At 46.6% G+C, this 12,355-nt stretch overlaps 1 protein-coding gene across 1 annotated transcript in view; it reads right to left on the bottom strand.

The window, feature by feature from the left end:
* Window positions 1–8,771, bottom strand: part of LOC308154037 (eukaryotic translation initiation factor 4 gamma 3-like) — a gene marked incomplete at both ends in the record, with an annotated part of 22,001 nt that extends 13,230 nt beyond the window's left edge. Inside the window, 5 exons of the mRNA XM_080527217.1 lie at window positions 1,491–1,615; window positions 2,250–2,532; window positions 6,726–6,800; window positions 6,915–7,027; window positions 8,723–8,771. Coding sequence (XP_080383343.1) covers window positions 1,491–1,615; window positions 2,250–2,532; window positions 6,726–6,800; window positions 6,915–7,027; window positions 8,723–8,771 — 645 coding nt within the window. The remainder of the gene's footprint in view (window positions 1–1,490; window positions 1,616–2,249; window positions 2,533–6,725; window positions 6,801–6,914; window positions 7,028–8,722) is intronic.
* Between the last annotated feature and the right edge of the window lie 3,584 nt (window positions 8,772–12,355).

Below are 12,355 nucleotides of genomic sequence, written 5' to 3'. Positions count from 1 at the left end.
GAGAGAAGGAGAGAGAGGGAGGGAGGGGGGGAGGGAGGGAGAGAGACAGAGAGACACAATGAACAGGCCAGCAGGGGGAGCAGTGAGAAGACAGCAGTGAACCTCTACTCTGAGCCGGGGGGGGGGGGGACCCTCCCCTTCCTCCCCCCTCCTCATCCTCCTCAACCCCCCCTCCCCTCTCATTAGGATCTAACCCACTGGTGCTCTAAACGCTAACATGTCATACACATTAGATACTGTAAATAAACTACCTCACTGTACTCATAACTGTATATAAACTACCTCACTGTACTAGCTACCTAACTGTACATAGCTCATAACTGTATATAGCCCATAACTGTATATAGCCCATAACTGTATACCTCTAAACTAAACTGATGTTTACAAAACTAAACATACTGTATATTGCATAGTCACCTATCACTACCATTCCTGTTCTATTTAAGTCATACTCTTATATCACTATTTGGTTGGATTTTGGCACTTTTGGTTGACGCTAAACTGCATTTCGTTGTATAATACTTAATCTAATCTAATCTAACGCTCCAGAGCTGAACTGAGATGAACCGAGCTGAGCTGGACCAGGTTGGCCTGGTGACTCATCCGCCATGGCGACTGAAACAGCGCTGCAACAGACGTTGTGAAAAGACAGATACGGCATCTGAGCCAGCAGTGGTCCGGTTCGGCCCTGTCGTGTAGAAATACCCCGCAGAGAGACTGGACTAATCCTCAATCAAAGTTCTAGATCACCATACACACTCACACTCACACGCACACACACACACACACACACACACACACACGTTCCTCTGTTTGTTATTGCACGTGTCAGCGAGGCCGTTTGATGAAGTGTGTTGAACAGCGGAGGTAGAGGTGGGAGGACGGGGGGCTCGTCGGAACGCACGGAACGGAATGAGGAGGAGCGCCTTTCTACGTTACAGTGAGCCCCCCGGCCTCCTATGTCCCACCTCCGACCAGCCGCCCCGGGTGTTTAACTGACTAGAGCCGTGAGGGGAAGTCCCACCTCCGACCAGCCGCCCCGGGTGTTTAACTGACTAGAGCCGTGAGGGGAAGTTGGCACCAGATGTGGAAGAAGGGAACTAGGGAGGGAGGGAGGGGGAGAGAGAGAGACAGTTGTGGGGGAGGAAAGGAGAACTATTCCAACTCTCTCAGCTCTCTCTCTCTCTCTCTCTCTCTCAACTGTCTCACTCTCTCAACTGTCTCTCTCTCTCTGTCTCTAAACTGTCTCTCTCTCTCTCTCAGCTGTCTCTCTCTCTCCCCCTCTTCCTCCCTTTCTTTCTCTCTCTCTCTCTGTCTGTCTGTCTGTCTCTGTCTGTCTGTCTGTCTCTGTCTGTCTCTGTCTGTCTCTCTCTCTCAGAAAGAATATGACTCCGTGGGATTCTACATGCATCGTAGCCAGTCTCCTACTCTTTTCTGGGAGGTTGAAACGCTGACACGTGCCACACACACACACACACACACACACACACCTTGTCCAGCACTACGTCACTGATCTGAGGCAGTCCCTCTGGCTTCTGCACGCAGGCGGGCGTGAACTGGAAGCCCAGCAGGAAGTCCCGGTTGTACTGACGCTTCCCATTGGCCTCGGCCAGATCTAGACCAATCAGGGAGGGAGGGAGAGGGAGAGAGAGAGAGAGAGAGAGAAAGAGAGAGAGAGAGGGAGAGAGGGAGGGAGGGAGAGAGAGGGGGAGAGGGAGACAGAGAGAGGGAGAGGGAAAGAGAGGGAGAGAAAGAGAGGGAGAGAGATAGGGAGAAAAAGAAGGAGAGGTGAGGTGAGGAAAACTAGTTAGGTACAGAATGATAGAAGTCTAACTCTAAATTAAGACATTAATTCAAGCAGTACAAACAAAACAATTCCACAAGGGGTAGATTAACTTGAAGAATAAAAGGAGCTTTGAAAACTATATCCATCCTTTCCTGCAATTCTCTGATTTCGATCTAGAAAGAAAAGAGGCACCGATATGGTCATGTGTGCGGCCATGACAAAGGGTCCGTCCGTCCGTCCATCCACCCACCCATGCATCCATCCATGCACCCATCCCTCCCTCCACCCCTCCATCCATACATTCATCCTTCCCTCCCTCCTTCCCTCCTCCCTCCTTCCCTCCCTCCCTCCATCCCTCCCTCCCTCCATCCACCCATCCCTCACTCCCTCCACCCCTCCTTCCCTCCATCCTCCCATCCATCCCTCCTTCCCTCCCTCCCTCCCTCCCTCCCTCCCTCCATACCTGTAGTGGGACTCTTCCTATAGAGGCTGTGTGTCTGGGGCTCGGGGGGGCTCTTGCCCTCGGCTGAGACGGGCGCCTCCGGCCCCGCCCTGAGGGGGGCCTCTTTAGTGTCTGAGGGCCCGGGGGCCCTGGCCGCCTCGCTGGCCTCCGCTGTGGCCTGCACGAGTGGCGGAAGGCCAGGGGGAGGGGCCGGCCCGGCGGCGGGGGTGGCCAGGGAAGCCGGGGAAGCCGAGGCCAAGCTGCATGGCGCTTCTGGAAGAGGCTCTGCGTCCGTGTTTGGAGTCTGTGGAGGAGGAGGGGGGGGGGGGAAAGGGGCTTGGAACTAGGAAACTAACTAGGAGGATTTCTTACTCAGCAACTCTGAGAATTCCAGAGTAGAGTACCCCTTTCTTGGAGCGAATGAACTCAGAATGGGCCAATAGGGAGCCCTGTGTGAGATCCTACGCTAAACTCGGTGAGAAGCTCCAGCAGTTTCCGAGGAGCAATTAAATGCACCATAATATCCAGCCCTGCTAGAGCCCTGCGAGCTCACTCAGCGCAGACGGCCGAGGCTGGCTTCCTCAGAGGCCGCCTGCCTGGGAGGATTTAATGCAGCAGTTCATGCAGTAAATATGAACAAATGAGAACGACTGGCTCATAGCACTGGCTAACTGTACCTCCACGAAACGGCGACTATGCAAAGTACAGATTCAGATTCATTACGTTCTTAGTTTTTAATCCAGAATGAATGGATGAGAAATAATCATATTTCTGGATGCTGCATAGAGGAGAAACAAAGCATTAACTAGACCAGTGTTTTTCAACCACTGTGCCGCGGCACACTAGTGTGCCGTGAGAGATCATCAGATGTGCCGTGGGAAATGATCAAATTCCACTTAATTGGTCCAGAAAAATTAAGGCGGCAAAAAAATAAATACATTCATACAGCTCTCATATGGTTGCGCAGGTGGCGGTAGCGCGATTAATAGCTTAATCTGACGTTGTTGATTTTTATATATTTAGAGACAATTAGAGCAGACAATTAGGGCAGACAAGTGACAACCAGGGTTCGAGTTATGTGGGAGCCAATGGGAGCTGAGCTCCCATAAGGAAGGTCTGAGCTCCCATGAAAGCAGTAAAATCATACATCTGTGGGGGTCGCTAATAATACCACAACCATTATTTGATCAAAAATGTCAATGTAATGAGGATTATTTATATTTATTTATATGATAAATATTCTAAAATAAACACGTTTTCCAATAGAACTACGCGCATTAATCTCCTGTGAATGACAGTATGCCTTTGACTGCCTGCACTTTACCACCAAGACACTATGGGGCGCAGTAGAATATTGTGCAACAGCAGAATATGATCGTTGAGAGCGTGCGAACTTGAAAACATGATTATTGAGAAGAAAACATTCAGTAGCTAGCTATCATGCCGCCCCAAAAAAGGCCACTGCTGCCGACCGAGTCGACAAGCCTGGAAAGTTTCGGGTTTTCAACCAAGAAACCAAACTTGAATTCAGCTGCACCTGTTATGACACCCAACGTTGAAACTGTTGAAATAGCAGAGCTCAAACAAAACCAAGTTCCAGAACTCACCTCCAGTATGTATAAGGAGACAGCTAGTTCGTTCAGGGCAGCCTATACTGTCGCTAAAGAAAGGATGCCTTATACAAAACTGAATCCAATTATGAAACTTAATGAGATGAATGGCGCGACAGTTGGCCCCTGCTCACCGATCCGATCATTCATGTGCCCAGATTGTAGAGCACATTGCACAAGATCTTACCTCACAGATGAGGACAGTGGGTGAGTCTTCGTCTGGTTGACCTAGGCTGGGGGTGAGGGCCTGGCTGGGGGTGAGGGCCTGGCTGGTGGTGAGGGCCTGGCTGGGGGTGAGGGCCTGGCTGGGGGTGAGGGCCTGGCTGGTGGTGAGGGCCTGGCTGGTGGTGAGGGCCTGGCTGGTGGTGAGGGCCTGACTGGGGGTGAGGGCCTGGCTGGTGGCGAGGGCCTGGCTGGTGGTGAGGGCCTGGCTGGTGGTGAGGGCCTGGCTGGGGGTGAGGGCCTGGCTCTCCCTGCGCTTGCTGGTGGTGAGGACCTTGCTGGGGGTGAGGACCTCCATGCTGTCGTCCAGGTTCTTCACATACAGATTTACACCCTGGTAGAGAGAGACCCTGTTTAGTGAGATGATTTTTCAACCCCTCAAATACATAGACAATAATTACAAAGTACATCAACTTCTATGTTAGTATTAATAAATTCACAAACCTTGTATGTGGTCGTACGGTCCAGCTTCTTTCTGTCAAACTGGCGCTTCAGCTCAGTCTGGCGCTCTCCTCTCTTCTGGGCGCGGCCCTGGCTGGTGGTGAGGGCCTGGCTGGAGATGAGGGCCTGGCTGGGGGTGAGGACCTTGCTGGGGGTGAGGGCCTGGCTGGTGGTGAGGGCCTGGCTGGGGGTGAGGGCCTGGCTCTCCCTGCGCTTGCTGGTGGTGAGGACCTTGCTGGGGGTGAGGACCTTGCTGGTGGTGAGGACCTTGCTGGGGGTGAGGACCTTGCTGGGGGTCTGTACCTGTTGCATGATTTTAATGGGAGAGAGCTTTTTTTTTTTACACCTTGGCACTGGGGCGCATTGCGAGCAATAATAGAATGCACTGTGACTTCTTAATGAAGGCTGCCTGAGATTTTGGAGAGTTGGGAGATCGAGGCTCATTCACTTTAGAGCAGTGGTTCTCAAACCTCTGGTCGGGGACCCCCAGCCTCTCCACATATTATTTGATCTGTTCCAACTAATCAAGTTGAATCAGGTGTGCTGGTGGTGGAACAGATCAAATATTATGTGGAGGGCCTGGGGGTCCCGGAAGAGAGGTTTGAGAACCACTGCTTTAGAGAAAGGCACTGTCGAGAACCGCAGTTACCTCTGCTTACCTCTTACCTCTGCTTGACGCAGTTACCTCTGACTGCGTCATGCAGCAAAGCCTTCATTGTGGGGGGCAGTTATTTTTCATTACCAATCATTAATGTTTTCTTGACGTGTAGCTGAAACGGGCTCTATATAACTTGTAAACTGTGGTAGGATACAAATCATGATGGTATTTGAGAGATTAATTGCGCATATCTTAAGTTGATGAGTGAGTGTTGCTTAACAGTTCTTTTCCTCACTCAAAAACGTTTCGTTTCAACTGTTTTGGCATGGTCAGTATTTTTTTAAAATTATATTCCAATTACCTTTGAGGTACAACTAGCACTGTTTTTAGTAAGACTAAGAGGATAGTGATGACCACAGCAGTGGTTTTTATACTTTTTGTTGTTAAATAAGATTTGGTTCTGGTGATCACCTAATCAGTACCTCACTAAGTAGAATAAGGTGTGTCTGTGTTGGAATTCAGCAGACACTGGAATGGAATGGCTGCCAGAAATGTAGAGATGCTGATTTCATTTTTCGCATTTTTTTTTTTCAGGGATGTACTGTATATACTATACACCAGGGTTGCCCACACTTTTTTGAACCAAGATCTACTTTTCAAGTAGCCAGTCTGCCAAGATCTACCAGTCTAGTTTCAACATCGCAAACGTACACGCATATACTACAAACACACACACACACACACATACACACACACACACGCACACACACACACACACACACACACACACACACACACACACACACACACACACACACACACAGTTCCCAGCCTGCATAGTAAACTCACAATACACTTTCTCTCTCTCTGTCACACAGCCACACAGGAGAAGACCATCATAAACCCTCCCTCTTTGCTATTCTCACTCACACACACCAGGGGCGGAGCTATGTCCAGGGGCGGGGCCAGGGCCAGAGAGTGCCTAAATATGTATACATTATATTATTATTAATGCAATTATATATGGTGGTCTATAATTGATAGGGTGGAGATGACTGTGAATGTAGTCAAATAGGATTTCTTTTTCACTTTTGCCAACCAACCCCATTGAAATTCCATTGTTTTCATTGCAATAGGAGAAGTAAATCAAGCATACTTGTGTGTTTCATGGGAACACAGGTCTGCTGTGAAATCAACTGGATATTATACTCACCATTTGGACGTTCCTTTTTGAAAGTCCAACTGGGGGCTGACGGTGTTTTTTTTTTTTTGCTCGAGCAAAACCTAATCAAGCCCTAAGTGGGTTCTCTGGGGTGACCTTTGACCCTTGCCCTTGAACAATGACTCCTCCCAATCATATTCAGTTGTAATCTTCTGTCTTGTACTGTATTTGTTTATTAATGATGGTTTTCTTGGCTCTCTAATGGACATGTGGATTAGTACCAACAGTTGCTTGTAGCCTACCACCCCACAAAAAGTTCCTCCTGGGAAAAATAAACTTCTATCTATCTCCCTTACCCAACCCTTACCCAACGGGTGACGTCAGAGTTGGGCCGTCCCAAGGATCGCATTTAGCATTTATCAATCCAACAGACTGACAAGCTAGGATAGTAAAACATGTCTTACCCTTATGGCCTGAGGCCCACAGTACAGACGACTGGACCTCCATGGCAACAACTGCCCGCTTGACACCGGCACCTCCTGTAGCACAGAATGCATGGACATAAAGACATAATGATGATGTCTTGTTTGTCTCTAACATACATACACCTAGACTAGAGACTGTCATCATTCTCTCCTAGTGGGAGATCTTACCTCACAGATGAGGACAGTGGGTGAGTCTTGGTCTGGTTGACCGAGGTCTGGGTTTCCCACAGGGTGGGTCAGGACACAAGCCTCAGTCACTGGCAGATCCTCCACGGTCAGGACTAGTAATATCAAACATGATTATGTTTATTGGTAGGGTTTCTAGAATGTTCTACAGGCTATATAGGTCGTTCACAACAACACACAAGTGTTGTAATCATTTCTGAACTAATAAATGCACTCTATTATAGTGGGTTGATGTTATGTACTGTAATGTGATTTGTAAAATTCGAGCCATGCTTGCCGTAGCTAAATTACCGTCCAACTTTGTCCACTCGGTGGACTAGAAGGAATAATGACATTGACATTTCATGAGCTTAGAATGATAAGGTTCTATCCAGTGGCGTACCGCAAAATCCCGGGGGCCCCCCTGCAAGGTGGCGGCGGGGGCCCTTTCGCAACGGAGGTTAAAAAAAACGTGCGTTTTTTAGAGTCCGATGCGTTATTGACATTGTGAAATTTCGCAATATGCACTCTACATTCTAAATGCTTGACTTAGCAAAAGGTACAAACAAGTGAGAGCAATAGCCTACAACTAAAACCAAATGGTAGACCACATCAGTAGAATGTATTATAAGTAGAAAAGTACAAGCTTTATTTCTTTTAACAAAGTGTGGTGTGCAGAGCAGTGCGATATTTGTAAACATACAACCTGTATACTCTCCGCTAAGGGTTGCCAGATGGGATTGAGAATTTCCAACCTAACCAATCTAAAAACGTCTAAATCCAACAAAAACTAGCCAATCTGGCAACCCTGTCGCCGCTGCATCAGAGTCTACTTGTTGCGCAAAATTGGCCAGGGTTTGTCAAATCCTTTGTTGGACATCTCGTTTCTTAAGTCCTGGTATATTGTGGCATTTCTTTACTGTTTGCCATCTGGTCTAGGAATACCCAGGGAGACGCAGACAGCAGAAGTAGAATAGAAAAAGAAACCTCTATAACCAGCTGAATGATGTACCTGTATGATCAATGCACTGGCAGTCTGTGACTGTGAACCTGGCCGGACCCTGCCCTTCTGCCTGAGTTTGAGTAGGATGCTGCCCAAATAAATGTTATTGTTTAGTGCTGTACGCTTTCGTGGTATTATATTGTGTGAATTATCATCTGTATGTTGTTTTTCTTTCACTCGACTAACCGCCGAGATAATACTTGAGACATGTACTTCCGTATTTTTTTTTTTTTTTTTTTTTACAATATCAGACCGACAGTCCCACATATAGCGGCTATAATGTCCGAATAGAGAATCTACCACCACCTAAAGAATGCTTATTGTACTTGTATCCATGTTGAGAGTGAATGACACAGGGACAGACAATCAGGCAGCAAGGTGCACCGAAGCGAACTGACGCTGAACCCCTCATATAGGGCTTTCACACCGGCAAAGAACCGTGCCGGTTCGCGTTCGCATGGCAGCTGCAGTAACACTGGCCTCCACAGCGGTGCTGCTAGCAACAGGTGCATCAACGACGTTTGTCCCTGACCCAGTGCTAATCGCATCCCTACCCGTGTCAGTCTCAGAAGCTGCATTGGGTAAAAGAAAAGATGACATTTTTCGAAGTTTCAAAAAAAAAAAAAAAAACGCGGTGCGTCGCTTGCGGGCCCGTCCGCTACGCCACTGGTTCTATCTCCGTTTAGGGTAGTTTAGAGATATTGAGCGTCAACGTTTTTACATTCCATTATGTTTTGTGAGATGTTTTATTAATTACTAACTAAAACATGTCATGTTGTTGTATATCCACTGGCTAACTGTAACCTACCTTCCTCGTCATCAGTGCTAACAGGGGCCCAGTGGCGGCTGGTGCACATTTTTTGGGGTGGGGCACAGCAGTGTGGCGGGGGAGTCCCCTTCCTGCGTTTTTTTTTTCGCGTGCACGATTTTTTCCCCGCGTACACACGCATAAAACACGCACTGGCGTTACAACCATTGTATAATTTCAACTTTCACCCTTAAAATGACCGTGTGTGGCCATGGAGAAGTTACCCTGTCAACTACAGACACTGAGGTGGAAGAGTGACCGGTCTATGGACGTCGGTACGGTCCAATACCCAGTGTCAGACAAGGAGGAAGTCTAGTCAACAAGGCTAGTACAGGCCTCACAGCTACACTCAGGTTAATAAAGGTAGCAGATGAATATGTGTACTATGTGTCTGTGTGACATGGCTACATCAATGAGCAGAGATGAATGCTGCAGTCAGTAGTACAGTACTATCTATTTCATAGACACATGATGGATGATGATGGAGAGTGATGGTGGTCAACACATTCAATGATGTATCACAACCAGACCATGTCAGAAACACAACCAGACCATGTCTGTATCACAACCAGACCATGTCAGAAACACAACCAGACCATGTCAGAAACACAACCAGACCATGTCAGAAACACAACAATGCATCAGCTGAGTTAAAGAAAACCAACTCTTACCTTTGATGACAGAACATGAGCCGTGTTTACCCGTACCTCCGCCTTGTCCCGCGCATATTGCTATGAATAGTTCGAAGATAGGTGCTTGCACGTTAGGTGCGAGGCTGCTTGGTTAACCCATTAGCGGGAACATTATTAGTTGCACAAAATAGGCTGATTTAATTGACCATGAACATCAGAGACAGACATTACGAATGTTCATTTAAAATACTCCGGAAGCCCGAAGTCCGGAATACCGGAAGTCGGGAGTCCTCAGCATAATGCATTGTCTGCAATACAACAGGAGATTTCTTGGCCAGGGCGCACAAATGTGCGTCCTGGCCAAGAAATAGAGACAGCCAATTGGAGCGCTGCTACAGCTCACGTGTAAACGAAAAGTATTCGTCCTGGCATAGACTTGCATTGACACGGCGCCCCGCGTTCTCCCCCTACGTATTTTAACAGTGAGTTTTACACACACACACACACACACACACAGATAAAAATGTTTATTGTATTGGAGGATTTTTAATGAATGCTGATAGGCGCCGACAGAATATCAGCCGCATTTTGTGAATAAACAATGTTTATTTAAAAAAAAAACTTTTACAAATCGCAGAGCCCCAGGTCCTATAGATGTAGTACGAACCAGCAGCGGCTGCTACCAGGCCAGCCGCGATGACAAATTCGCGTCTTCTCAGCTGGTTTAGAACACAACTCATCTTTTAATTAATCGTCTCTTGTCTCTTGTTAGTGTCGAATATTTCTCTGTTTCAGTGATTAAAGAAGAGGTAAAAACTCCTGGCCAAAGTTTAAAAGTATTTATTCAAAAAAGATCGGGTCCTCAGATTACAGGCACACGAAACAGTCACAACGTGATTCGAGGTAGTCAGCAGACAGCCCGCTCCAGACTCAGCACAGAGGTTTTATAGCGGCCCTCAGCCAATCACATCACAGTATGTTCTTGGCCAATCATGATCCTTCCTTCTAGGCCTCTGATTGGCCTAGACCCTCGGGGGCGTGCATGTGCGTGTGTGTGTGACTGCGCATGTGCGACAATTGAAAATCTTCCCGAGATCGTTTGTAATGAAATAATAAAAGTATTTAATAAAGTATATATGAAGTAATAAAAATATACGTGTAATATGTGTAAAATATACGTGAATATATGTGTAAGATATACGTTGTATAAGAAGGCTATTAATGTGTAAAAATATACGACACATCCCCCCTCGGACCACCCAGAGGGTGTTCCGAAACTAAATGATCACATAAACCAAAACAAAAACACAAACCCCACATATCACAGCTAAGAAAATATAAAAAAATAAAAAAATAAAAAATTAAAAAATAAAAAAATAAAAAATAACTATTAAGAACCCAAAGACATCATGCAAAAAATAGAAACCAACCAATAATAAAAAGAATCTTGAAAATAACAACCACAATTAAACTAAACACAGTCCATCATGCACAAATTAATATAGAAACTTCCAACGACCGATGTTTTCTTTGTCCTTGAAGCGCCAGGGACAGAGGTTACTAGCACATGAACCCAGTTGGAGAACAGCCTTTACCGCTGTCTCAGATTGATATCCTTTCCCAGTCAAGAGCGTTTCCTTCGTTGTGCTAGGAACAGAACCGCTTTCCTATCTTTGCATAACCACCACACCACTTCTCAACTGACATCAATCACATGATATAGAAAGAAACAAACAGTAATCGAAGCAAATAATCATAAAACATCACTTAATAAACAAATCATCAAAGGAGGAAACAAAATCAGAAAGCAAAACAGAATCCAGCTTTTGCTCATCAGCTATGTTGGTCAATATTAAAGCATTAATAGGAACATCAGAAATACACTTTCCACAACATTTGATCAAAATACCAAGTAACATAATACAGATGATAATGACAACAAAAATAATAGCGACGGACCTGATCATATTACCAATACCTGAAAAAGCAGAATCAAAGAAATCTAACATATTCCAACCGTGTTCTTTATGTAAATCCTCTACACCCTTCTTGTTAGATTCATGAAAATCATACAAAGCGTTACCAGAATCCGAAATATAACTGCAGCATTCACCGCCTATCAAAGCACAAGTACCACCCTGACTGGCCAAAATAATGTAAATAAACAAACAATACACAAATAATGACATTCAGTTATCATAACACATAATTCCCCAACAGTAAGCACAGGACAAAGGGAATGCATTAATGCATAGATCTTCACCTCAGGTGAGGACTAGTCTTCTAAAAAGTTCATTAACGTGGACTGAGCGACTGATTTTCCAAAAACAGTCAATGAGGCCCTGTCTCCTAAGAAAGTCAAAAAATCATGTCTGCTATAATAGGTGCACCCATCTTAGCAAAATAAGTTTCCCATGCCCCTAAGACCGTTTCCAGCCATGCTATCATCTGCTGTCCATTCCCGTCGTTCCCTTTGATCTGCTGCTTCACTACCCTATTCATAGTCTTTAATCTTTTCCTAACTGGTCGTCGTCCGTCAGTGTCATTGAGGTTCAGGCATCTGCCTGGTCCCCTCCCACGCTGATCAAGGTCTGGGGAGTTGCCCTCAGCATCATCTGAAGCATGATGCAGGTACTCGCCTGCATCCCCAGTAGCACAGGTGTCCAGGCTTTGGACACTCCCAGGCTGGGCCTCCAGACTGTCAACACTCTCTGCTTCGTTGGTTTCTGGTTCATTGGCATCTGGACAGCTTTCCACTGTCCCACTGGCTCTGGCAACACCACAGCATCTCCTCGTAGCTCCTCCTTCTCAGGTTCTCTGGGGACCTCGGCACCTGTTGGCACAACATCCTGCCTATTCTGTACATCCACCCCCCTGTCCACCACCCGTGGCCCTATTGGGGTAGGGATATGCCCAGACACCACTGGTGTACCCACTCTGATGTTGTTCCTCCAACAGACCCCACATTGACCTAAAGCATGGTCAATCTGTTCCATCAAAT

This window comes from Nansenia antarctica, assembly GCF_963989245.1.
Source record: "Nansenia antarctica genome assembly, chromosome: 3".
Taxonomy (NCBI): domain Eukaryota; kingdom Metazoa; phylum Chordata; class Actinopteri; order Argentiniformes; family Microstomatidae; genus Nansenia; species Nansenia antarctica.
Note: the sequence above shows the minus strand (reverse complement) of the source record. Positions and strands in the feature narration are given on the sequence as shown.